A 27712-nucleotide genomic window follows, 5' to 3' on the forward strand; every position below is an offset into this window, starting at 1 on the left:
AGAGCTCTTAGCAACTCCACATGTTTTCTTCTTTATTGTCTAGGTCAGCCTTTCTCAACCTTGGGTCCCCAGATGTTTTTGGCCTACAACTCCCATCATCCCTGACCACTGGTCCTGTGAGCTAGGGATCATGGGAGTTGTAGGCCAAAAAACATCTGGGGACCCAAGGTTGAGAACCACTGGTCTAGATCATGGGTAGGCAAACTAAGGCCTGGGGGCCGGATCTGGCCCAATCGCCTTCTAAATCCGGCCTGTGGATGGTCTGGGAACCAGCGTTTTTTTACATGAGTAGAATGTGTGCTTTTATTTAAAATGCATCTCTGGGTTATTTGTGGGGCATAGGAATTTGTTCATTTTTATTTTCCAAAATATAGTCCTGCCCCCCCACAAGGTCTGGGGGACAGTAGACTGGCCCTCTGCTGAAAAAGTTTGCTGACCCCTGGTCTAGGTAGCCGCTTAGCCAATCAGAACGCTCTACTATCCACCTATCTTGAATAAGCTTCAGTGTTGACAGTCCATTTGCCATGATTGCTGGGGCTGATGGGAGTTGTCATTCAGAAATATCTGGAAGCCTAACCCTGCTGTAATCCAAGATAGCTTTGGAAGGGAGGCCTATCAGAGGCTTGGGCTGCTGTGCCCTATGCCCTTCTTTTGACCCACATTGACCATTGGTTGCTGACCAGGAACATAAGAACATTATCATTCCTCCACATTGTAAACTTCAGATAAGAGTACTCCACTGATAAAATACTCAAACAGACCACTGGCTGCGTTTCAATGCCTTGGGTTCGGGTTGGGCTCATGCACAAGTCGATTCAAGGAGTGGGAGAAATAAAATTGGCCACCTCAGAGCATTCGTGAAAGCTGCTGCCTTATGGTCGTACATTTTGTTCTGGAGTTCCAATCTCCAAGTGGAAAATATATGAGTTGAGTAATAAAGTAATAAAGAGGCCGCCTGTATCATCTGCAGTGTTTATACGAACATACAGTATGAAGCTGCTTTATCCTGAGTCATCCATCTAGAGCTCAGAACTGTCTTACTCCAATTAGCAGCAGCTCTACAAGGTCTCAATGGAATTCCCAGTTTTGATCTCTCAGATCCTTTTAATGGGAAATAGTGGTGAATCTGGGATATTTGGCATGCAGTGCCTGGACTCTTTATCTTAGAATTGTGGCTTCCACATAACTTTTCCCATTGAAATGCTTGCAGCCAGTGTACCAGTCTTTCCTTAATTACACGCAACCTTAAATTAGAGGTGGGCCACATTCCCTTCAGAGCAATCTTCCAGGGGCAATCCAATGGGTAGATCACTGCCCATTTATAGTGGGAGTAGATCTCTTGGAAGATCAGTCCCAAGCAGTCTCTTGGAAGTTGGACACCCCTGGCCTAGGGGATGTGAAGCAGGTCTGATGAAGGGATTTAGCCTAGGGAGAGGCTGTGCGTGGCCTGGGGAAGTCCTGAGGGCCAGATAAAAAGGCTTGGCAGGCTGCATTTGGCCCTCAGCCCCCTGCTTTAAATTGCCATGCATATGTATTATGTCCTCAGGTATTGGAACCAGGATACAAAAGACAGCCCTGAGAAGACCTGCTCATTTTGGGGCCACATTGAGGCTCATTAATCTACAAAGTCTGAAGCCAACTGTCCCTCTTTTGGGTGGGCCTGCAGACACAGAACGTACCAGCCCCATCATAAGGCACAGTGAGGCAGCTGCCTCTGACAGCAGATGCTGAGAGGTGGCAAGGAGTTGACAGAGCCCTGTGCCTCCTAGGTTCGCTACCCTCAGGTGCAGCGGAGGGTTCCATCTTGTTGCCAGCATTGAAGTGAGATTCAATAGCCAGCCTCATTGGCTGTTGTACATGGAATGGGGAGGATTCTTGGGGGAAGCCATGACTATTAAAAGCGGTATGATAGCGCTTTAAAGGCATAGCGCAGATGGGGCCCTAAGCATACATCGGATCACTGATTAACTTAGAAATACAGCCCACTGAAATCAATGGCATTTCGAACCAGTTAGCTCCTAGCATCTGAAAAAGGACCAGGTAAGTCTCTGGCTATTCGCCACACTTAAGGTCAGGTGAAAAGAACCTCCATGTGCAGATGCAGTCTATCTCTGTATATGCACCAGATGTGGGGGCCATCAGGAGCTAGAATGCAGGACTGGTTCTGGCTTCCTCACTTTTACTCACAGCAAGGGAAAAATCACTTCCAAGAAGAATCTGGCAGGGAATCTTTGGGTGAATATTTCTGGGGCTCCCTCTCCAGCTCTTTAGGATGACAGTTCCCATCAGATGATGTCCAAAACAGCTGGAAATGTGGCCCCAAACTGGCAAGGGCTGGGCTGGAGATGGCCACAAATTTGGATTGCTTTAAAAGAGGATTGGGAACTTCCATGAAGAATGGCTACAAATGGCTACTAGGGATGGTGACTACTGTTCTGCCTCCACAGTGGACGGCAGTAATGCTTCTGAATGCCAGTGTGCTCTTGTGCCCGGGGCCTGCCTGCACCTGGTCAGCCACCATGATGCTGGACTAGGTGGGCCATCCGCCTGATGCAGCAAGCTCTCTTTATAAATACAGGGTGAGTCTTTTAAAAGATGCCCAGTGGAACATGTGTACTCTGCATCCACGGGGCCTCTTTTAAAGGACTCACCCTGTATTCTTTATTGAATTTCTATACCGCCCTATACCCGGAGGTCTCAGGGCGGTTCACAGTACAAAATCAAAATATAAAACCACAAAATATATAATAAAAATAACAACAACCCCCTTTACGCAGCAGAACTTTTGTTCTTAGGGGCTAGTAACTTGAGCGCTTTCTTATTTGCCAGGCTGGGCCTCTGGCCGGGCGAGGCGAGTCGTCATTCAAAAAATCTCGATTTCGAGCCTCCCTCCCGCTTCCCATTTCCCCTTTCCTTCCTCCCCGCCGGCCTTCCCTCTCCGGGGCCCCCCGGCTTCCCTGCCAGCAGCCTCCCTGCTCCCTCGGCCTGCAAAGTGCGGGAGAGACCCCCCTTTCTCCTCGGAGCCCGCCGCTGGCGAAGAGCGAGCCAGCGAGCGGGAGAGGCCGAGGGTTGCGTCCGGGACGCGCTGCGCTGCGCCGGGGCTCCGTGCGCCCCGAACGGCGGCCGGGCCGTCTGGCTGGCAGGCGGAGAGGTGGCGGCCAGGGGCTGGCTCGCCTCCGCCTCCCCGCTCCGCCCTCTTTTCCCCCCGCCCCGGCGCGCCATGGCGAATTGAGCTGTGTGGGGATGCGCGGGCAGTATCCCCGGGCCGGGCAGGAGCGGTGGCGGCGGCGGCGGCAGGAGGAGCAGCAGCCGCGGAAGAAGCAGCAGCAGCAGGGCCAGGCGGAGCCCGCGGGCGCCCGGCGAGCAGGCGGCGGCCCCGGGCTGCGTCCAGGCGGCGAGCCACGGCAGCACTAGCGGCCGCAAAGGAGGCGGAGGGAGAGGAGGAAGAAGCGGCGGAGGCGGAGGCGTCCGAACAAAGCGCGCTTCCCCGGCACAGCAGCACAGCCGCCGCCGGAGGAGGCGGAGCGGGAGGCTCCCCCATGGCCGCGGCGCTCTCGGAGACGCTGAGCTTCCCTTCGCCGCCGGGGCAGCGCAGCCGGGCCGGCTAGGAGCAGGAGCAGGAGCAGGAGGAGGAAGGGCCGGGGGCGCGGGGCGCTCCTGGGCCGGAGCGAGGAGGTGGGGGTGTCCCAGCTGGAGTTGCGGGAAGGAGGCGGCCAGGAAAGAGAAGGAGCGGCAGAGAGATAAAGAGAGGGCTGCTCTTTTTTGAGGGGGGGGGGCGTCCTAAGCAAGAAAGGGGGGGGCAAGGCGGCGCTTTTCCTTTTTCTTTTTGCAGGCAGCCCATTAAGCAAGGCGCGGTGGGGGGAGGAAACGCGCTGGAGTTGGGAAGAGTGCTTAGGTCTCCTTTGGGGAGGGGGAGTGGTCAGTTAGGTTGTGGGGCGGCGGAATACTGCTCAGTTGGTGGGGTTTGGGAAGAAGGGGTACAGAAAAGCTCAGAACTGAGGTAGGTGGCAGAGGACTGGGATATCTGGGGAGGACAGGAAGAGGGGAGGCCTCAGAAGGCAGAAAGGGGTGCAGGAAACCCCCCCTTTTGGATTCCGGAGCTCAGACCTACCCCCCCCTTCACACACTACTCTTGGGGTGCTTCCTGTTTTGGGGGAAGCTCTAGTGGCCAAGGGACGGAAAGAGAAGGCGCCCTGTTCTGGAGATCTGAAATTGAGGGGTGTGTGTGTCAGTTTTGGGGGTTCCTGGGTGTGCTGAGGCAGGGGGTGGGGAATGGCTGGCAGAAGCCGCCGCTCCTGGCTCAGCGTGTTGCTCGGTCTGGTGCTGGGCTTCATCCTGGCTTCCCGGCTCATCCTCCCTCGAGCCTCGGAGCTGAAGAGAGCAGGGCAGCACCGGCGGAAGGCCAGCCTGGAAGGGTGCCGGACAAAGGCCAGTGGGGGGCTGCTGCACCGAGACTCCCGGGGGGCTTTGCTGTGGCATCAGGACCCTGCCGAGCACCAAGGCGAGATCCTGCCTGCCAAGAACTTCCTCTTCGTGGGGGTCATGACGGCTCAGAAATACCTGCAGAACCGAGCGGTGGCGGCTTACAGGTGAGGACCTCCATTCTTTACTCCCACCCACCTTCTGAGCCGCAGACTTAATTTACCCTGTGTTGTGTGACTAGGAAGGCTTCTAACACCCATTTGTGGGACAGGACATGGCTCATTGCTGCTGCGCCTGCTTTGCGTTCAGAGTGTCTCAGAGTGGCATCTCCAGGTAGGGCTGGGAGAGGCCTCTGCCCTGGAGAGTCACTGAGAGAGTACTGAGCTGGATGGGCCAGTGATCTAAAGCAGCTTCCCATTTCAGTCAACTTTTTATTCAGGACAATGAGGACTAGAACCTTAGATTGTTAGGAAGAACTGTGGTTCAGTAGTAAGGCATGCAGAAGGTCTGGGGTTCAGTCCCCAGAACATCTAGGTAGGACTGGCAGAGGCCCCAGTTTGAAATCGTGGAGAGCCACTGCCAGTCCCCGTAGACAGCCCCGTGCTAAATGAACCCAGTGGTCTGACTCATAAGGCAGCTCCCTGACTTCCTAGCTTTTACCTCGCAATTAACTGCTATCCTGCGTCTCTCTTCCCTGCCCAGCGATGCATGTGGCAAGGCCTGTCTCACTGACACCCCATCACCTTCCTCCCACTCTGCACAACCGCATGGTGCATGTTAAACGGGTCTCTCTTTCCACTGCGCATGGGAGATGGGGAGAGAACACTCTCACCTGTCCTCCTCTCCCAGGAATTCATTCCCAGGGTTTTCTTTTGCCTGTTCCTTGCTCTTCAGGGATGTGGGAGCCACTCCTCTCTGGCCGCCCTCTCTCACAAGAGAACAATCCCTGGCATAGGGAATGCGGCTTGTAAGTTCTGCCAGTTAGCTTCCTTGGCATGATAATTCTGTATGTGAAAACGCATGACACACCCTCCCTTGGTTTTGGTGGAGGTGGTTTGGAGATCTCTGGAGCGGAGGGGAGAGAGACTGAGACCAGCTTGCTTCCTTTGTATATGTGCTGCTAGCTTCCCATCTGTTAAGAAGATAAAGGCTTGCATTAGAGAGGAAGGGAATCTTGTTTTATTTCCCCTCCTCCCTCCCCATAAGCATCTCAAACCTGCTTCATAATTCCAGGAGGGGGGGGGGTCTTGCTGAATACCTGCTGGCTTCTCTTAAGCACTGACAGATGGGCACTGGGATTGACCAGGGAGGCCTTGCCTGTGTCCTGATGGGCAGCCAATCTTTATAACAGCTTTGTGTGCCTGCTGTTGTGATCAAAATCCCCCAAGAGGGCATCTCATCTCTATCTCATTTCTAAAGCTTCCTGCTCAGTGACTTGAAGAAGGATCCTGCTGGACAGTAACGGGGGTTTATCCTATAAGACAGGTGGGGTGAAATATTTGCCCTGCATCTGTTTAAGGAAGGAAACCAAAACAGCTTAATTTGACCAAACGATTGAAACCCGAGTTTTGACTCTGCTCTTCCCCCATGGCTGCAGGCAGTGATGCTTCTGAATGCCAGTTCAGCAGGGTGGTGGGGTCAGTTTTCTTGCCCTTTGGTCCTGCTTGTGGGTTTCCCATTGGGGCATCTGGTTGGCCACTGTGAGAACAGGATACTGGACTCAATGATCCACTGGCCTGATCCAGCAGGCTCTTATGTCCTTAGTTGCTAACACGCAACCACATGCAAATAATTTCAGATATAGACCACCCAGAGTCTTTAGGCCAAGCACTTTCTGGCCCATATGAATTCACATTTTGATGTTCTTTGAATGAACACAGGCAGCTGCCTTACACAGAGTCAGCTACACTGGCTAGCTCAGTGTTGCTTGCATTGGCAGGCAGCCGCTCTACAGGGTTTCTGCAGGACATGGTGGGGATTGAACTGGGGACCTTCTGCATCAAAAGCAGGTGCTCTACCACTGGGCCTCCTTGCAGTTTCTTGTTTCTTCGGTCTGAGACTCTTCCTCTGCTTGTTGCAGACACTGCAAGAATTACTAAATAAAGTTGCTTAGGTAGGAAGTGATGCAATTGGGTAGACACAGAACAGCCTGTTGGCGATGGTGGACTTCCCAGCTTAATGGCTTCTCTGCAAGGGGAAAAGAAAAGGAATTGCCAGGATTGCGATGCATCCTGCAGGTTGAATATCCCCTTCTCTATAATGCAAGTGGGCAGTCTGTGGCCCTACAGATTAAGACTCCAGCTCATCACCCCAGCCAACATGGACCACTGGTTCTCACAGTGACCAGTCAGATGCTTGTGGGAGCACATTAGCACTCTCTCTTCCTGTGGTTTCCAGCAAGTGGCATTCAGAAGCACTGCAGCCTCCACCTGCCGAGGCAAAGCATAGCCATCATGTCTAGTAGCCGTTGCTAGCCTTGTTCTATCACTAATCCTTTTTAAGGCATCCAAGTTGGAAGGCATTGCTGCCCTCTGCGGAAGTGAGTCCCATAGTTTAGCCATGCATTGGATGATGGGATATGTAGTCCGATGGCATCTGGACAATCACAGGTTCCCCACCTCTGCTCTGCAAGCTACAAACGTTTGCTTGGAAGGGGCAAATCCAGTTTCCCGGGTGCATGTAAATAGCCCTTTGCTTTGTTTTACATCAGCCAAAGGACTATTAGATTTGATCAAGTGTGTGGCAGGAACGCGGGAGGAAAGAGTTTAAGTCCTTTCTTCAACCCCTAAAGCAGACAAGCTGGCCTGACTTCAATTCCTGCAACAGTGTTCTGAGAGCCAGGTAATAAATGTCTGCCTTTATGAAAGGCATAGCGCGTGAAGGGCATATATGCATCATATCCTCTTGAGGTGCAAGCTATCAGATGTTAGGCCATCCAGTGTTAGTGGTGGGCAGGTTTAGCCCTCAAACCCAATCAATGCTTGCAAATGTAACGCCTTTTGGACTGGGAATGCATTGCTTCCGGGGAAGGTCTGCAGCTCAGTTGCAGAACATCTGCTTTGCATGCAGAAGGTCCAAGGTTCAATCTTTAGCATCTCCTGGTAGGGCTGGGAAACACTTCCTGCTCGAAACCCTGGAGAGAGATTGCCAGAAAGTGTAGACAGTACTGAGCTGGATGGACAAATGGTCTGACTCTGTACAAGTCAGCTTTCAATGTTCCGGTGCTTCTCCATATGATTGTAGAGAAAGGGGGCAGTCAGGAATCTTGGGGGGGGGGGGGTAAAGGTAAAGGGACCCCTGACCATTAGGTCCAGTCGTGACCGACTCTGGGGTTGCAGCGCTCATCTCACTTTATTGGCCAAGGGAGCCGGCGTACAGCTTCCGGGTCATGTGGCCAGCATGACTAAGCCACTTCTGGCGAACCACAGCAGCGCACGGAAACACCGTTTACCTTCCCGCCAGAGTGGTACCTATTTATCTACTTGCACTTTGACATGCTTTCGAACTGCTAGGTTGGCAGGAGCAGGGACTGAGCAACGGGAGCTCACCCCGTCGCAGGGATTCGAACCGCCGACCTTCTGATTGGCAAGTCCTAGGCTCTGTGGTTTAACCCACAGCGCCACCCGCGTCCCCTTGGGGGGAGATAGACAATAACTAAATCTCTTCCCTGCACCTTGGGACCCAAAAGCATTAAGAACCAATAAGCCCTGGCCAAGTGTATAGTCAAGCTTTTTATACCTAGCACCCACTGTTGCATCTTTCCTGATGGTAAAATTTCCTTACCGCCCACCAGTGCTCGATGGAAGGAGGATTCTGCTTGTGCCGTAGAACCCCCTACTGCCCACCTAGAATCCTGAAACGCTCACTAGTAGGGACCAGGTTGACAACCCCTGGTATAGTGGGACGTTAGGAGAAAGTGACAGGATATTGCAGGCTCTTTAGGTGGATTTCTTTTCACAACGGGGGGCTGATCTCCTGCACTCAGCTATACTTAGGCTGCATCCATTGCACACATTTAAAACACTTGTTATACTGCTTAAACAGTCATGGCTTCCTCCAATGCATTCTGGGAACCGCAGTTTGCTAAGGGGGCTGAGAGTTGTTAGGAGGCCCTTATTCCCTTCACAGAGTTGCAATTTCCCAGTAAATTAACAACCCATCCCTCTTCCCAGGGAACTCTGGAAATGGTAGGGGAGTTCTTGGAGGGGAATAGAGTTCAAACAACGCTCAGCACCTTTAAGAAACTGCAGCTCCTAGAATTATTTGGGGGAAGACATGACTGCTGAAGTGGTACTATAGTACTTTAAATGCATGGTGTATTATTTAGCAAAACTGGTGCTTGCAATCCACCCGAGAGCCATGATTTAAGAGGCTTCCTTCGTTCGTGGCTCATCCTTTTTCCTCCGAATCATTTAGGTGGCATCGATTAAGCACCCTTGTTCTCAGCGAGGCTGTAAGAAGCTAATGTTCATGTACTGAATTATAACTTTTGGCAAGGATTCTGGCACAAACGAGCCCGTAATTGAAACCAGCTCATTTTCTTTCCCCCCGCTTCTAACGGAGTGGAAGCTTTTAAAAATGTAATTGATTGATTGGGAAATTATTTTATCCCACTCACCCCCTGCCCCGACCCCTTTACCATATACAGAAAGTTCAACTTCCAGGGAGCCAATAGTTTAGCTGCTGGTGGTGGGGTTTTCTTATGGGCCTAGAACTGTGAAGATTGCGAGGGGAAGTGCTTTTGTTAACTAACACACAGACATATACACACCACCAGAGTGTTGACCGTACAATACACAGAGATCCAAAGCAATTCATGGCTCAGGCTTTTTTCAATACAGTGGTACCTCAGGTTAAGAACTTAATTTGTTCTGGAGGTCCGTTCTTAACCTGAAACTGTTCTTAACCTGAAGCACCACTTTAGCGAATGGGGCCTCCTGCTGCCGCCGCGCCACCAGAGCACGATTTCTGTTCTCATCTTGAAGCAAACTTCCCTTCCCGCTGAAACACAGCCCTTTGTAGGCTACATAAGAAAAACACCTTGGGGGATCAGACCAATGGCCTATTTAGTCCAGCATCCTGTTCATGCAGTGGCCAACCAGAGATGCCTGTGAGAAACTGTCAAGCAGGATCTGAGCACATGGGCATTTTCACCGCCTGTCGCTTCCAGCAACTGGTATTCCGAAGCATTGCTGCCTCCAACCATGGAGGCAGGACATAGGCATCATGGCTAGTAGCCGTTGAGTCATAGCCATGTTGTCCTGGGTAATTCACCAAGCTTTTTAAACTCTAGCCTATTATCCCTTATTTGAGACCCCCCCCCCATGGGCAAAACTCACATAGGTGACACCAAGTGTTGCATGTAACAAAGACTATCCTTTTTGAGAACTTAACTCTCTTGATTTCCTGGAATCATAGAATTGTAAGGTACCCTGAGGTACCTTCATCTAGTTCATCCCCCTGCAATGCAGTAATTCAGAGGAGGCTTCACTGGTTTGCTTATACTGGTATATAGGTAGCCTTCACTTGGTTGCTTTGTTCAGGTGTGCACGCTTGAGTGTAACCCATGAGCTTTGCAGAGTTTCGTAGGAAAAGCAAGTTGCAGCCACATCCTTGGCCTCACAGAGCTTGCAGTGGTGGAACTGTCAATGGGGAGCACAATGGAAGAGATGGAAGTGGAGAGGCAGGCGAGAGCGCCAAGGCGAATATGTGCCAAGGTTATTATTTGCAATTAAGCACAACGTGTGTGTTTATGTGCAGCAAAGGTGAGCTTTGAGGAGCATTTTGAGGAAGAGAGGTGGTTTTGCATGCACTTTCAGAAACAACAAGAGTTTGAGGCGTAAGGGCTATAAGTGGGAATGGGAAGAGTATTTCAGGATGTAGGGGTATGTTTGGGCAGCTCAGGATGGCAGAATCAGAGGAGCAAAGAGCGGGGAAATAAGTACCCATATACAAGCTGGAGAAATGCTGCAGAGGCCTCTAAACAACTTGTGACCAGGATAGCTTAAGGATTGCCTGAGCCCTTACATCCCAGCCCCATCACTGTGATCATCCAGAGGAGAGCTGTTTGTTGTCCCCTGAGTTGCAGAGTCCTGACTGGCATTCATTGTAAGCTGGGCATTTAGTGTCTCTGGTCCTCAGCTCTGTGACACTTTTCCAACAGAGATGCAGCAGAGGCAGCCTTGCTTTTTATTTCCAAGTGCCTTTTGAATACTTTCTTTTTATGCCAACAGGCCTATTAATTTTTTTCTTGAGTAGCCAGTCATTTTAACGACTCTCTTGTATTGCTTTTAATGTTTTTTCCCCCCAAATGCTGCTATCCACTACCTCTGATCTTTTATGAAAAGATGGTATATAAATGCTATCTATCTATATATCATCTATCTATCTATCTATCTATCTATCTAATATTAAAGCTAAAGACGAGGAGATTAAAATTAGATCCAGAAGGCAATGGGAAGCCAGTGTAAGGGTTTTAACAGCAGGAGGAGTGCATATATTGTCTGGAGCTACACATGCTGCAGAATGAGGTGGTAGAGTCCTCTCAAGGTAGTAGAATGGACTGTACCACTTCAAACTGTTGGTGTAGGGGTGTTTGAATACTCCCTCATGTAAGAAGCAGCCCATCTTACATGACGGAAAACTAGCCCAGCAGGGAGTAGGCTGGGCTAGAACCTTAGGGTGCTAGGTTTCTTGTAGACAATTCCTTGCTTCTCCCCACATTGGGAGTGTACAAACGCTATCTTCTACTGCAGACTCTTGTGATACAATTCCACCACTAATTTCTGCTACTTTGTAGGCCAGGCCTGAGACACTTAAAGCAGCAGCTGGGAGAAGGGCCATAGCTCAGTGGTGAAATATTTGCCTTCTCTGTAGAAGGTCCCTGGTCCAATTCCTGGCATCTCCTGGTAGGGCTGGGAATGTCCTCTGTCTGAAACAGTGGAAAGTTGCTGCCAGTCAGTGTCAACAAAACGGAGTTAGGTGGATCAATGGCCTGACTTCATATTAGGCAGCCTACCTTTGTTATGTACTGGCTGAGTTTGCTTTTTTAGTTAAAGTATCAATCACCAGATTTTCAGTGTCTGTGACACTGAGATGCTAGTCTCTTAGAGATGTTTAGTATCTCAGCTGTAAAGGTCCAGCCCTCCATAAATCTTGTTTGTGTGATCAACATTCTGCAAACAACAACAACAACAACAACTTCGACGTTTCCTTTCCAACACATGGTTCTTTATGTATTTTCTTTTAAAAATGTGCCAATGTAAACCCCCCCCACCCCCCCACACCAAATGGATTGGGAGATGGTAAATAGGATGACAAGAAGAACCATGCTGGATCAAGCCAGTGGTCCATCTAATTCAGCATCCTTTTCTCACAGTGGCCAACCAGGTGCCTATGGAAAGTCCACAAGGAGGGTAAAAGCCCAATCAGTCTTCTCTCCTGCCCATGTTCTCCAGCATCTGGTATTCAGAGGCAGTGCTGAGCTAGATGGACCAGTGACCAAACTCAGCATAAGGCAGTTTCCAGTGTCCTAAATTAGACTTCCCTGTGGTAGTGGTTGTAGTACAGTTGAAAGGCCCGTCCGGTATGGTAACCTGCCTTCACAGTGGCCAACCAGGTGCCTTTGGGAAGCCTGGAGGCAGGACCAAGATTATGGTTGATGAACTGGAAACTTAAGAAGATGCTTCACTCTAAAACCATAAAAAAAAGTGACACTGTAAAGACTAATCCAACTCTTAAAATTATTGAAATTACAATACAGCTTCACTGCTGAGGAACCTCTACATGTCTTGACATTGAACTGCACATCGCAGAGGGATTTGGGTCACACAAAGTGCTGGCTGGGTCTGTTGGTCTGAGGGAAGCTGTAGTCCCATGGATACTATGCTGCTGAAGGCTGAGATAATATTATCTATTTGGTATGTTTCAAATTCCCACAAAACTCTCTTAAGAATATTAGCAATGGTCCTCTTTGCCTGATGAGTATCTGTCAGGCATCCTACAGCCTCATTTTATTGTGCACAGAATCCAGGTGAATATTTATTTCATCCACTGTGGAACCCAAAGTGGCGGTTTCCTTCCCCTGTTTTGTTTTATTTATTTTGTTTTTATTCATTTACAAGGTTACTCTAAACTACTTCTAAAGAGCTCATTGTCATGCACATTCTTCCCCCTCCCTTATCATCTGAAAGATACTCGGAGTTGAGAGTGGATTTCATGCTCTTTATTCAGCTCATAGTGGTGAGGAGGAATGGAAGTTCCCCCAGAATGTCTGCTTTATATATATTATTTACACAATGGGCCCCATGTGATTGGCTAATTCCGGGATTCTCCTGTAGGCCAATCAGGTTGTGGATTCACTTCCACCTGGAGCTGGATTGGGTGGCTCCTGTGAACCAATCAGACTGCTGCATTCTGAATCCTATTGTTCTAGGACCAATCAGACTGCTGCATTTTGGATTCTATTCAACTCGGTACATAACACCATTCCAACAGCCCTGTGAGGTAGATTAGGCTGAGAGTTCTTGTCAGGCCCTTGGGATTTGAACCCAGGTCTCCCAATGCGGCACTCCGAACACTGCACCTATCCAGGTTATTGTGACCTGAGGTGCCCACTTGAGAAGAGTAACTCAAAGGAATTCCTCTGCAGATTAGCGTCTGTGGAACTGATTCCTTGAAGGCAGATGCTTAGAAAAACCACTGCCTTAGGTGTAGCTCGTCTTTTGTACAAATGAAACTGCCTGCCTGTATTTTCTGGCAGTCATGACTTGGAGCAGTTAATCTTTCATGGTGCAGAGAAGCAAGTAAGGGAATTAATTGGCTTTTGTAAAGGGAAGTCATTAAACAGGAGTAGCTGGGAGAACCTAATCTTGCCACTTTATCAGATGAATCTGCCTGGAGTGGAGTGGGGGGTGGGGTGGGGGAGGGGGAGTGCTTTTATTAATCAAGGGTGCCTTCACAATGAAAGCAAGAACAGGGTTTTTTGGGGGTTTTTTACACACACAAAATCCCACATACCAAATGCTTAACTTTGTGGCCTCTGAACGATTGCAGATCCCTACAGTTTCTGCCTTGAGTTTCTGTATTCCTGTGACACTCAGAGAAGGGAAGAAGCCCAAAATTAATGTTTGTTTATCTCTTTCTGGCTTTGGTGGTTGTGGGGAAGAAGCTGCTTTGGGTTGACTTTTGTTTAATTTTAGGGAGGCGAAACTTTTGTTTCCTTGATATGATCTCTAAAGAATGAATCAAATATGTTCTGTGTTTGGTTGTTTTGAAACTACTTGCTCACAGTAAGCCGTAGTTGTGTCGGTCTGGGCTTACAAAGAATGAATTGGCAAGGTGAGAGAAAAGGGTAAGGGGCAGAGAAGAATGGCCTATCCCCCTCCGCCAAAAATGCAATTGGGAGGAGCATAACAAGAGCCTGCTGGATCAGCCTTGTGGCCCATCTAGTCCAGCATCCTGTTCTCACAGTGGCCACCCAGATGCCCCAATAGGAATCCCACAAGGAAGACTTGAACACATGACCACTCTCTCCTCTTGCGGTTTCCAGCAACCAGTTTTCAGAAGCACACAGGCTCCTGGCAGTGGAGGCAGAGTAGACATCATAGCAAGCAGCCCAAAAGAAAAGACCCTTTTTACAAACAGCCTGTCGCGTCATTTAAAAAAGAGGAAATGCATCACCAAGAAATAAGACAAAAGTGGGCACTGATTTGCATCTGCTAACTTATGTGTGTCGATACACTTTTAGAAATAATTACTGTAATTGAAACAGTAGGAAGGGACTGTGATCAGGTGGCCCAAGTGCCTGCTCAGTCTGTGCTGCTAACTGTTGATGAGCAACTTCAAGACCCCTCTTGTTCTCCTTTCTTGGTGGTGCCAAATGTCCAAATCTAACCTCTGTTCTTTTTTATTATTTTGACTGCCTGCTTTTACTGTAATGGTGCTTCGGCTGAAGCAAACACCTCCGTGAGTTTCTGTATTCGCAGAAGGGCTGGCTCATCTCTGCTCACAGAAGTAGGATCTCAATAGATTCCGTATCTTAAATTGTGCCTTCTTATTTTCTAATTGGCTTGCCACATACTTTGGATGTGCCTGGACAGCAAAAATGTTTAATAGCCTAAATTACACTTAACATATGTTCGTTTTAAAGGACATTTTATTTATTTTCTGTCAGATTTCATTTTGTTGTTATCCAGTCCATATCTGTAGGACAGGCTGGGTTGATAGAATTCTGATAAATTAATCCATGGTGTTGACTTTAATATGTATTGGGTGTATCAACAGCAGTTTTTCTGCTCCTCCTTTATTATGCTGGAAAAACCCCCAAACCACTTTCATCTGTTTCCAAATAGGCTGGTAGTTTAAATATATGTAAATTACTTTAAAATGTGTGAGTATTTTAAATTCTAATGCCACACAAAATAGTCAGCCTTTCCTTCCTTTTCTTAGTCATGTGTGAACAGATCAGTTTATTGTCTAAAACGATTGGTGAGCCCCCAGTATAAAATAGGAAGAACACGTTTAAAGAGTGCTTTATTTTTGCACCTCTTGAGTGTTTTCAGGTCAGATTCTGAACACCGATAATGTCTGGAACAAAGCTGTCTAACATAACAAAAAATGTTCTGCCTTTGTGCAGGGAAGGAAGAAAAGGTGACGGCTATAAAACTATCTGGTTACTGAGCAGAGACTTTCCCCCCTCATCTCTTCCTGCCAAAAGCACACTTCTTGTAGGTAGAAATTATAGGTGGAAATTTGAGAAGAGAACATTGGGTAGTCTAGACTTCATGGTCTTTGAAAGCCTGGAGCAGACACTGAACGTGTATGTTGGCCATAATTGTCCCTTGGGTGGCTCTTGTTTTTTGGGTCTGACTTGAGAGAGACCTGCAACAGAAACCTTGCATTACAGTGGCGACGGCAGTCTATGTTAAGTCACATTCTTCACACCATGCATTTAAAGCACCATGATGTCGCTTTCAACAGTCATGGCTTCCTCTAAAAAAAATCCTGAGAGTTGCAGTTTGTAAGGGTGCTGAGAGTTGATAGGGCACTCCCCTGCCAGAAGTACAATTCCCAGAGTTTCCTGGGAAGAGGGATAGATTGTTAAACCACTTTGGGAACAATGTATGGTTTTGAGTGTGGCCCTGCTGCCCAGATTAGCTTGGTTCTGCCGTAATGCACTGTTGAGGGATTCTGAACAGATTTGCAGTGTGCCCAATCATTACTGCTTGTGACTGTTAAAATTATAGAATCTCACACTGAAATACATACCTGGTGGATTCAGACAAACACTAAGACAGTCTCTCCCGACTTGGTGCTCGCCAGATGTTTTGGCACCACAGCTCTTCATCAGCCTCAGTTGCCATGACTCACAAGCCTCTTAGAATGTCAACACACATGTAGATGAGGATGTCCTCCTAGACATTATGTGCTTGAACCTCCATAAAGCATTCAACAAACTCCCTTGCAAAAGCTCGTTGAATAAACCTTACATTCATGGGCTGAGCGTACACTGTCAGGAAGGGGCCTCAGGTTTGATCCCCAGCATCATCCAGGTAGGGATGGGAATGTCCAAGGACTATGGCTCTGACTTGGTATAAGGCAGCTTCCTATGTTCATTCAAAGAATGACAAAATGCTAATTCATATGGGCCAGAAAGTACTTGGTCTAAAGACTCTGGATTGTCTATACCTGAAATTATCAGCTTATGGTCATGGGTATGTATTTAAACGCCTAGGGTTCAGTCCTTTGGTCAAAAGAAGTGATGTGGGTTAATTTCTTCACCCCATCTGGGTTATCAGAGAAACCCTCTTACTGTTCAGCAGGATCCGTCCTCAGGTCAGTGGGTAGGAAACTTTAGAAATGAGAAATCTCTCTCCGATTTTGGTCACAATAAGCCCAGCTCTACAGCCAGAGCAGAGGGCTCTTATCAATACAATGAGTTAGACCCATTGTTGTAGCTAGCTCAGCATTGCCTACACTGACTGGCAGGAGCTCTCCAGGGGTTCAGATGGAGTTCGCCCCCAGCCCTACCTGGAGATGTCAGGAATTGAACGTGGGACCTTCTGCCTGCAAAGCAAATGCTCTTCCACTGAGCTGGGGGCATTAAAGATCGTGTGCCAATCAAAACACAGGCGAGGCCTCTTTGGTCATTACCAGACCCCAACTGTCCAGTGCTTAGAACAGCAGAGCATCTGCTTTCCCCCCAAGATCTTCAGGTAGGACTGGGAATATCCCCTGCCTGAACCCCTGCAGGGCAGCAACCTGTCAGTCTGTGTAATGCTGAGCTAGATGGACCAATGGTTTGACTCAGTAGAAGGCAGCATCCTATGTTCCTATACTCTCCACGAATATGCACAAACAAAGCAGTTTTGCGTAACTGGTTTTTGGTCTTCTACTTTGCAGAACGTGGTCCAGCACCATCCCTGGCAAGGTTGAGTTCTTCTCCAGCGAGGGCTCAGACACCTCTCTCCCCATCCCCATCGTGCCGCTGCCTGGTGTGGATGACTCTTACCCGCCCCAGAAGAAATCGTTCATGATGCTCAAGTACATGCATGACCACTACTTGGACCAGTACGAATGGTTCATGCGGGCAGACGATGATGTTTACGTCAAGGGGGACAAGCTGGAGAACTTCCTTCGGAGCTTGAACAGCAGCGAGCCCCTCTTCCTTGGGCAGACGGGTCTAGGCACCACGGAAGAAATGGGGAAGCTGGCCTTGGAGCCCGGGGAGAACTTCTGCATGGGGGGCCCAGGCGTCATCATGAGCCGGGAAGTCCTGCGGAGGATGGTCCCTCATATCGGGGAGTGCCTTCGAGAGATGTACACGACCCACGAGGATGTGGAGATTGGGAGATGCGTGCGGAGATTTGCAGGAGTGCAGTGCGTCTGGTCTTACGAGGTATGTAGCTGGTATGGTCCAGGGTGTGTGGGAGGAGGGGAGTGTTGAAGACTTCTTGCTATTTCTGCAGCAGGGCCCCTGTCTCCAGTATCCCAGAGTCTCTCAATCAGCATGGAAGGTGGGAGCATTTTGGCCACTGTGTGCTCCAGAGCTAAGCATTTAGGAGCACTGAAAACACAAGTTTCAAGAGAACGGTTTGCAAGTTCCGTTGCACACCATTCTCTTGAAACTTGTGCTTTCGGTGCTCCTGAAACTTGTGTTTTCAGTGCTTACATATAATGGGACTTCATGGAAAACACAACTTAAGTCGCCCAGAAAGAAGACGCTGGAACACTCAAAATTATTTGTCCGTGCATGTGTGCAGAAAATAGTACATCTAGATGAAAGGCAACACATGGAGATCAGCATTGATGATTCTAGTGCCTCCATTTATTTATTTATTCGTTTAATTCTAAGGTTGTTGTATAATCTTAGAAGGGGTGTTGCTGTAGCCATTATGAAGGGACCCTGAAATTCTGAATCTACCACTACACTAGTGCTGATGGGGAGAGCTTTAAATGTTTTTTAATACTTCTTTTTAAAGTCATGTTAATGAAGAACTGTTGTGCTTTGAGAAAAATGCAAATTTAGGTGACATATCTGTCTGGAAATCTCTGTTGCTGTGTGTGTTCTCCCCCCTCCCCTGAGCCAGCCCACAGCATATGGACTGAAAACTAGTATTCCTGAAATTGTGTGCGATCGTTGGAGGCCTTCCAGGAAATCTGCTTTCAGATCTAATGGTTTTGATTTTGAGGAATTTCGGTTAAATTTTAATCTAGGCAAATATTCATCTCTGCATTGTGTGGCGGGGTGGGTTGGGGGGCGGATGAGAAAATTTTGGCGTTCAGTACCCTTTGTTACATTTTGATTATGTTTGGTTTATAGGGACTGGGTTCAGGCAAAAGTTCATTGCAGTTCAGTAAGTCCCTAGCTTGCCTTAAGCTCTTTAGCACTGAGGCAAAGCCCAGAGGATAACTGAAGGAGAAAATGTGGTTTTCCTTTCTTCTCTTGTGGACATGTTGCTGAAGACAGCAACTTGGCGAACTACCTCCTAAACTCAGGATGTGCGTGCGAGAAATCTTAAATTGAGACAGGAAGTTAAAGGTGTGGAGAATTCCCATTAGGCAATACTTCGATGTTGGCTTATATAGATCTTAAATCTTCAGTGTTGCTAGGATAATGATTAACAGAGCCTTCTCCAACCTGGTGCCCTCTAGGTATTTTGGGCTACAACTCCCATCAGCTGTATTGGCTGGGGATGATGGGAGTTGTAGTCCAAGATATCTGGAAGACTCCAGTCTGGGGGGCTGTTTTCTTCAGCTCTCTTCTTTACAGTAAAGGCGGGCAAAAAAATAGCATTGTTAGTAATCACCGCCACCATCTCATGTGTTCTAATTAGTGCCAGAGGCAGATCGAAATACAGTGGTACCTTGGGTTACAGACGCTTCAGGTTACAGACTCCGCTAACCCAGAAATAGTACCTTGGGTTAAGAACTTTGCTTCAGGATGAGAACAGAAATCGTGCTCAGACGGCACGGCGGCAGCAGGAGGCCCCATTAGTTAAAGGGTTAAGAACAGTTTCAGGTTAAGAACGGACCTCCAGAACAAATTAAGTTCTTAACCTGAGGTACAGCTGTAACCTCTGGCATTTTAAATTTATTCCGAAAGGGAAGCAACCGTTGCTTCTTTGTCAGCCTGTGGTGCAACCTGCGATCTTTTTGCAGCATGCAAAAGCCAACCAGTTTGCAAGAGCTTCCTGAATCACCTTGCAGATGGGACTTTAACATGCCCTGCTCCAGTGACACCCATTTCTTTCCCCCACCTCCATTGCATTCCTCTTTTCCCTTTTTTATTTTTTAGTGCTGAGCTTGAGGGAGAGTACCCTGAAACCCGAAAGCTAGCTTTGGTATGCTTAGTTGACTGGTCTGTATGAGAGAGGTTATTCTGAAACTGTTCACATAAACTCTTACCTTTTCTCCCTGATCTCAGTTCCTGACTGATCAGAATCACTCTGTATTTCATCTTCCTGTTTTCAGACACGGTCTAAGTCACACACTCTTTCTCTCAAGTTTTGAGAACCCAGGTAGTCAACAAGAGGGGAAGGTTAAAACATGTACCTGCAAAATACACTCCTGTAAGAAACCAAACGCGGGTGATGGGACGTGGGTGGCGCTGTGGGTAAAACCTCAGTGCCTAGGGCTTGCCGATCGCATGGTCGGCGGTTCGAATCCCCACGGCGGGGTGAGCTCCCGTCTTTCGGTCCCAGCTCCTGCCCACCTAGCAGTTTGAAAGCACCCTTAAGTGCAAGTAGATAAATAGGTACCGCTTTATAGCGGGAAGGTAAACGGCGTTTCCGTGTGCTGCGCTGGTGCTGGCTCGTCAGAGCAGCTTCGTCACGCTGGCCACGTGACCCAGAAGTGTCTCGGACAGCGCTGGCCCCCGGCCTCTTAAGTGAGATGGGCGCACAACCCTAGAGTCAGACACGACTGGCCTGTACGGGCAGGGGTACCTTTACCTTTAAGAAACCAAACAACCCTCGAGGAAGGAATTCAGTGGTCAAGCATCTGCCTTGCATGCAGGAGGTCCAAAGTACGACACCTGTGCCTCCAGGCAGAGCTGAGAGAGAGAGAGATTTTGTTTAAAATCTTGGGAAGCTGCTGCCAGTCAGTGTAGACTACTGAACTAGATGGATCAAGTTCCCTGTTTGAGCACCTGCCTCACCACTGAGAGCTGAACAAGAAAATGAATGGGCAGTCACCATCCACCTATTTGCCTTACCCATTTTTAAGGCAGGGGTTTGGAGAGTTGGGATTACTTTATCAGTAAAATGGGCACAGAAACATCCTCCCATGTGACCCCTATGAGAGCCAGTGTGGTGTAGTGGTTAAGAGCGATAGACTCGTAATCTGGGGAACCGGGTTTGCGTCGCCGCTCCTCCACATGCAGCTGCTGGGTGACCTTGGGCCAGTCACACTTCTTTGAAGTCTCTCAGCCACACTCACCTCACAGAGTGTTTGTTGTGGGGGAGGAAGGGAAAGGAGAATGTTAGCCGCTTTGAGACTCCTTAAAGGGAGTGAAAGGCGGGATATCAAATCCAAACTCTTCTACTCTTCTTCTTCTTCCCTAGTCCATTGCTCAAAACACTTTCCTCTTTTTGACTCTGGAATTAAACTGAGATGATAGAATAGTGTTTGCTGTTCTCTAAGAGTAGAGGAGATACATTTTGATTTAGTTTTCTTTCATTTGTATGCCGCTTTCCCACAGTGAGCCATGTCCAAAATAGCTTGCAAGAAACAAAATGCAGAACTTTGAGGGTGTGTGCACGCGCAGTAGAGAAAAACCAGTTTGCAAAACATACCAATACATACATAGAGGACGAAACTATGGAACTCACTGCCACAGGAGGCAGTGATGGCCACCAACTTGAATGGCTTTAAAAGAGGGTCGGGCAGATTCCTGGAGAGTAAGTCTATCAGTGACTACTAGTCATGGTGGTTATGCTCTGCCTCCACTTTGAGAGGCAGCAGTGCTTCTAAATAGCAGTTGCAGGGGACCACAGGAAGGGAGAGCGTTCTTGCACATGGTAACTGCTTGAGGGTTTCCCATGGGCATCTGGCAGGCCTCTTTGAGAAACAGGATGCTGGACTGGCTGGACCATTGGTCTGATGCAGCGGGGCTCTTCTTACAGTCTTAAAAGTAAAGGTAAAGGGACAACTGGCCATTAGGCCCAGTCGTGACCGACTCTGGGGTTGCGGCGCTCATCTCGCTTTATTGGCCGAGGGAGCCGGCGTACAGCATGTGGCCAACATGACTAAGCTGCTTCTGGAGAACCAGAGCAGCGCACGAAAATGCCCCACTGGAGCGGTACCTATTTATCTACTTGCACTTTGAGGTGCTTTCGAACTGCTAGGTTGGCAGGAGCAGGGACCAAGCAACGGGAGCTCACCCCGTCACGGGGATTCGAACCACTGACCTTCTGATCGGCAAGTCCTAGGCTCTGTGGTTTAACCCACAGCACCACCCGCGTCCCTTTCTTAGAGTCTTACATATCAGCTATTTAGCAAACGCAGAATAAATTCAATATTACGAAAAGTAAAACCATCTAGACACAAATATATAAGTACAGAGCAAAGAGAAAGCTAATGTGCAGTAAACTTCCAGTTTGCTGAAAGAGCTTCAGCAGACTGGTTTAAATAGATTTCAGAAGGGAGGAGGTCTTCCTTACCAGGTTGGATGATTTAACAGCTGGCTCCAGAGGAGGCCGACAGCTGCAAAAGGGAAATGCTTGGCGGAGGCGGGGAGAGACTGATGGCAAGTCCGCTTCCTTGGCCTCCCAGAAGTTCCATTTGCTTGTGGCAGTCCACATTTCATTTACTGTTAAGCTACAATGCACACACCCCATTCTATATGTGCATGACGTGTATTTTATATATATCAGACATGTTCAACCGGTCGACAGGTAGATCTCCGAGGTGTTGCAGGTCAATCGTGCGATTGAAGAAATTGATCGCCTGTGCGCTCCTGATCAGTCGCTCCATGCCCTGCCCCTGGCGCTATGTCCCAATTCCGCTGCCGCCGTGAAAGCTTGTATTCCCTCCCTTAGTGTAGTGTTGTTGTAGAGTTTTTATGCACCCCCAGAAAAAAATAGCTCAACAACTCTGGGCAATGACAATGGGTAGATCACTGCCAGTTTTATTATACTGGGAGTACATCGCAGTCTATAGAGAGTTGGACATGCCTGATATATATGAATGAAAAGAGGCCACTTTTGTTTCTCATTTGGCCCTATTGTAGGCTATTTACCAGTATACAGAGGTCAAACCTTGAAAGCCAAGTGAGAATCTACCAAAGGGCGTCTGTAGCCTGCCTTGAACATAATGTGGGCAGATGGCAGCTAAGCGATGGCACAGAAAGGTAATCTCTATGCCACCCCACGATACTACTTGCCGGCGATTGTGCTCAGCTTTGCCCTGAGAAAGTAGCTTTCTTTCTCTTTCACCAGAGATTATAAAAGGAATTGTGCAGCTGTACTTCTTAAAAAGACAGGGCGTTCTTTATTAGTCTGGCTACACTACTTTTATATCCTTGTATCTTCCGAATGACCTTCATCGGGTGATAGTAGAGAGGAGGAGACAGGGTAGACATTGCAGCTGCTTTGTATATATGGGGTTGGTGCCTGGGAAGAAGGGGAGGTCAGCTTTCGTGAGAAGATGCACTGTTAATCTGCTTCCAGTTAGTTAGAATGACCTCTCCTAAGGGAATAAGCTGTTGGCTGTTGAAACTGATAGGGCATTGGCGTGCAATGCAGGCGATGGCAAGCTGAATGGGTGGTTGGGTGGGGAAAGGACCTTACGGTGATTTGTCTTGGAAATTTCATTTGTTCTTTTCTTAAGAACTTTATGGCTTGCAGCCAGAAGGCCACCGTAATCTAAAAGCAAAATAAATTGGGCATCCATAAACATAGAAACATAATAAAGTGAAAAGGTATATTATGATGATAACATCACAACCTCCCATTCAAGTTAAAAGCAAATAGAATAAATCCTCTCTTTATCAAAGTCAACAACAAAATGTTTTAAACTCAAAAGTACCTCTGACATACTCAGTATCAAAAAAGATGATCAAGAACTTGGTCTTGAATTTTCTTTTTTTCTAACAATAGGCATTTCATAGTGTTGTAAAGTCATGGAATACTCTGTGTTCTTGTTCGCAATTTCCCTTTAAAGGAAGGGAGATTCTGGGTCTTTATGAGCAAAGTTTCTTCCTCTTCCCATTGAGTTTTTAAAACTGAAAGTGGGTTTGTTTGTTCCTGTTTCTGCATCTTGCAAGTCTTAGCAACTTATCCTTGTGAAAATAACACACACACACCAAAGTATTTCTGAAGCTGGAAATGAAAACAAAGGGCTGGTGGGGGGAGCTGCCCAAAATAAACCTCTGTGTGGTTTACAAAGGTGCAAGTGATGGGCAGGCTTCTCTTTTGCACAGAGTATTTTGGGTTCTGGATGGGCACCCCACCGAAAAAAAATAGCTCCTGCTCTTCCTTTACCAAAGTGGAACCTTATGACTTTGATGGAAACTCTTGCGCATAGTGTGTCTCCTGGCAAAACGGCACTAAGGCTGCCAGAAACAATCCCATCCACCGATCCGCAGCCTTCTTTTTTCATCAGCGCAGGCTGCATTAAAACCTGGCTGCTGTCTTGAGGGCTGCAGGAACTATGATTCCCTGGACTGCTGCCCCTGTAGGGCAAACTGCAGGCCAGGGTAAGTTTTTCTAGGACCCATAATTGCTCTCCCCTCCCAGGCCAACCCTTCCCACCCCCAACCCCATGCTCAAAGGCTTTGGGTCAGACTAGAGCTTTCCCCCATACAATTCTTGCCTAGAGCACTGGTTTTCAGGTCTTGTCCTGATCCAAGGTGGGTTGCAACAGGAGCATTCCCACAATACAAATATATATTAAGAATGGGGTCCTCAGATGCATGTCTGTGTCAAACGTGAGTCCTGAGTCTGAATAGATTGAAGATATGTGGCCTAGAGGTTCCTGGTTCTCATTCCAGAGCTACCTTAGACCCAGCACTGATAAGTTGTTCTCTGTGTGCTCCAGGTAATGCACACAGCTATGGCAAGGTCTGAGCTCAGTGGCAGAGCATCTGCATCGCATGCAGAAGATTTCCGGTTCCATCCCCAACATCTCCACATTGGAGTGGAAGAAATCCTGGCTGTGAACTGGAGAGCTTCTGTCATTATTGTCTGTAGACAATACTGAGGTCAATGGACCAATAGCCTGACCCACTTCTTTATACTGTATCCTATGTTTTCCCAATGCGGTTTAGAACATAAGAAGAGCCCTGCTGGATTAGGCCAGTGACCCATCTAGTCCAGCATCATCTTCTCGCAATGGCCAACTAACGGGAAGCACACAAGTAGGACCTGAATCCAGTAGCTCTCTTCCCTCCAGCAGTTTCCAGCAGCTGCTATTCAGATGCATACCTCCTCAGACAGTAGAGGTGGACCATAGCCATTAGGGTTTGTGACACAATTCCTATGTGTCATTCCCTTATCCTTTGTTGCGTCTTTTCTTGCATTGCTGCAGGCTTTTTTTTGCTCACAGTCATGTTCATGATTGTTGCTGTTGTGCAGTTGTGTGGAACCTTTTTTTACCCAAAGGACTGCATTTGTCTGTGGGAAACTTCTCAAGGGAAACACGCCAGTGGCTAGCAGGTCCAGAGGCAAGAGAACATGGGGCAGATCAGTGGGTGTAGCTCTTACCTTTGTACTGTAGGCTTTTTTTTTTAAAAAAAAGATTTTATTAAGTACAGTGGTACCTTGGGTTACAGACGCTTCAGTTTACAGACGCTTCAGATTACAGACTCCGCTAACCCAGAAATAGTACCACGGGTTAAGAACTTTGCTTCAGGATGAGAACAGAAATTGTGTGGCAGCGGGAGGTCCCATTAGCTAAAGTGGTACCTCAGGTTAAGAACAGTTTCAGGTTAAGAACGGACCTCCAGAACGAATTAAGTTCTTAACCCGAGGTACCACTGTAATCAGAATATTTTACGATGAAGCAAAGGCTACATTTGTTTTTATTTAACACACACTATGTACATACAGATAATATATTATACACACACAAAACCCACCAGTGGTGCAAATCATTGCTCAGAGGCTTACACAGTACAGTGGTACCTTGGGTTAAGAACTTAATTCATTCTGGGGGTCTGTTTTTAATCGGAAACTGTTCTTAACCTGAAGCACCACTTTAGCTAATGGGGCCTCCCGCTGCCGCCGCGCCGCTGCCGCATGATTTCTGTTCTCATCCTGAAGCAAAGTTCTTAACCCGAGGTAATATTTCTGGATTAACGGAGTAACCTGAAGCGTATGTAACCCGAGGTACCACTTTAGTGCCTAGCAATAGCAGGAAGTTCTGTTTTGGTATTTGCTTTCCCTCCCCATCCCTAGGTTTGACTGCGCAGATGGGCAATTGCTTTTCAAGACCAACAACCAAGACTATCCATAATTCAGGTTTTCTTCCACAGTGGAAGAAAGGGGCTGGAAATGAGTTGATAGGCCTCTTTCACTTGTGTAGGTTATGAAGTCATACCATAAAAGTGTACAAAACAGAAGAAAAAGTTCCACTCCCTTTAACAGAATACAGCTTCAAAAAAGAGAGAGACATAGTTAAGGCAAAATAAGGTTTTTTGCAAACATGAAAATAATATTTTTTATTCCATAAGATAAAATGCACACTACAGACAAATGTTAAGAATGCGCTCTTGTGTTTGCTTATAGGCCAAATGCCAACTAAAAGTGAGTGCTCCTCAGATTTCCCAGACTGATTTAACAGTCAGTCCGTCTTCCCAGGGAACTCTGGAAATTGAAGCTCTGTGAAGGAGAATACAGGATCTCCTAACAACTGTTGGCAGGCTTATCGTATTACAGTCCACAGGATTGATACCGCTTCATATGTGTGGTGCAGAAGGGACCTCTGAAAGTGGTGCAGCTTGTGGGAAGCATAGCAGTGAGACAGGGTTCTTCCTCTTACTGTTGTGATAAGACTATCAGTGGCAGCAGAGTTGCTGCAATAGAGGCTAAGAAAGGAGTAAGCAGTGTCTGGCACACCTGCCAGACATGGTGGTGCTTTAGACTAGCAAGCAATGCAAGGTGGGGTTCCTTGTTTGACTGACATTTTGCAAACAAATCTCGTGAGCTCTGCAGCTTCTCAGTTGCCATGCTTAGCCTTAATTGAGCCTTAAAGCAGTCTCCAGCATTTTTAGCAGTAAAAGCTTTTCCGAACCCCCTGATGGTGTGAACTTTCTTGGCAGCCAGCTGGAGCCTCTCAAAATCTTGCCAGGAATCCTGATTGTCTAAAAGGGTAGGGATTATCTCCTTGCCCTGGCTGGGACAAAGTGACCTTTAAAGTTTTTGCTTCCCAAGCCCAGGGACATGGCACAGAGTACCAGTCTGCCGTACTGCTAATATGGCTTGAGCTTTTGAGGAAGTTTAAATGGCTCGTTGGTTTTGTTTGGAGTGAAACAATGAATTTCTGCTACAGTTTTTTTTTTTTTTAAAAGAAGATTTTCTGTGGCTATTGCCACTTTAAATCATCTTTATTGTCAAGGATTTGCTGTGTGGTTTTAGCAACAATAAAAAGAGAGAGTTTTCTATTGTCCTTAGTGTTGGAGGACTGGATAGCTGTGGCTCTGCCAATCTCATCACAGCTCAATCTTTTCTCATTGAGCAGTGAAGAGTCTTGGAAAAAACTGCCTTTCCCCCCTACGTCCTTGGCAGTAGCTATTTTAAAACTTTTTAAATATTTTAGTAGGCCAGGATATATTGTCTTAAATTGCTTTCAAAATAGCTGGGTGCTGCCCTAGGTAGAGTTGAGGGCCTGTTTAAGTGCTTAGCAGAATCAAGCGATGGGAGAGAGAGAGAAACTCCCCTCCCTGGATTATATCACTCTGGGGTGCAAAAGGGAAGGGGGAATCTTTAAATAGTCATCTATCTATCTTTTGCACATTCAAGACTAGCCTAAGAGGGAGTACAATTCCGTTTCAATCAAGCTACACTCACCCTGAATGGGAAAATCTGTGGACGTTCTTATGTGTGTTTTTCAAATCAGGGGTGAGGAACCTGTGGCTCTACAGATGTTGTTGATGGACTCCAGCTCCCTTCAGGCCCAGGCAGCAAGGCTAATAGTCAGGGGTGATGAGATTTGTAATCCAGCAGGCAACTGGTTCCCCATGCCTATTGTAAATAAATGCTCCTCTTTTTCCTGTTTTCTTCTGTCTATCAGTGGCCTCTCTTTCGCCCATCCTGTTTGGGGCCATTTTGCAAATTGTGGACTAGGGATGAGCATGTGAGGTTGCCTTATGCTGTGCCCAGATCATTGGTTCCATCTGGCCCTATGATGCCTGCTCAGACTGGAAGCAGAATTCAAAGCTGAGGTCTTTCCCAACCCTCCTCATCCTGAACCTGGGATTGAACATGGGGTGTTTTGCATGCAAAGCATAACTCACTGTGTTACAGCACCTTTCCAAATGACGTAGAGCAGGTGCTGTGGGGGACCTTTGGCCCTCCAGGTGTTGCTGGACTACAACTCCCATCATCCCTGACCATTGGCCATGCCGGTTGGGGCTGATGGGAGTTGTAGTTCAGCAACGTCAGAAGAGCCTGTGGTTCATCATACCTGGCCTAGAGAGCATGCCCTCCCAGTGTTAAGGCTGCTTCCGAAGTCATTTGGTTTCTTGGAAAGATTCCTGCACTAATCTGGTGTGTGTGTGTGTGTGTGTGTGCACGTGCGCTGCCTGGCTTGGTTGTACAAATGCTCCAACATTGATTCTGGCCCTAGCCAT

At 47.7% G+C, this 27712-nt stretch overlaps 1 protein-coding gene across 1 annotated transcript in view; it reads left to right on the forward strand.

The window, feature by feature from the left end:
• The first annotated feature begins 3462 nt into the window (after window positions 1-3462).
• CHSY1 (chondroitin sulfate synthase 1) overlaps window positions 3463-27712 on the forward strand; it is a 99082-nt gene continuing 74832 nt past the window's right edge. Inside the window, exons 1-2 of the mRNA XM_083411970.1 lie at window positions 3463-4589; window positions 16825-17320. Coding sequence (XP_083268096.1) covers window positions 4273-4589; window positions 16825-17320 — 813 coding nt within the window. The 5' untranslated portion in view covers window positions 3463-4272. The remainder of the gene's footprint in view (window positions 4590-16824; window positions 17321-27712) is intronic.

The sequence above is a fragment of the Podarcis tiliguerta genome (assembly GCF_965153285.1).
Source record: "Podarcis tiliguerta genome assembly, chromosome: 14".
NCBI classification, from domain to species: domain Eukaryota; kingdom Metazoa; phylum Chordata; class Lepidosauria; order Squamata; family Lacertidae; genus Podarcis; species Podarcis tiliguerta.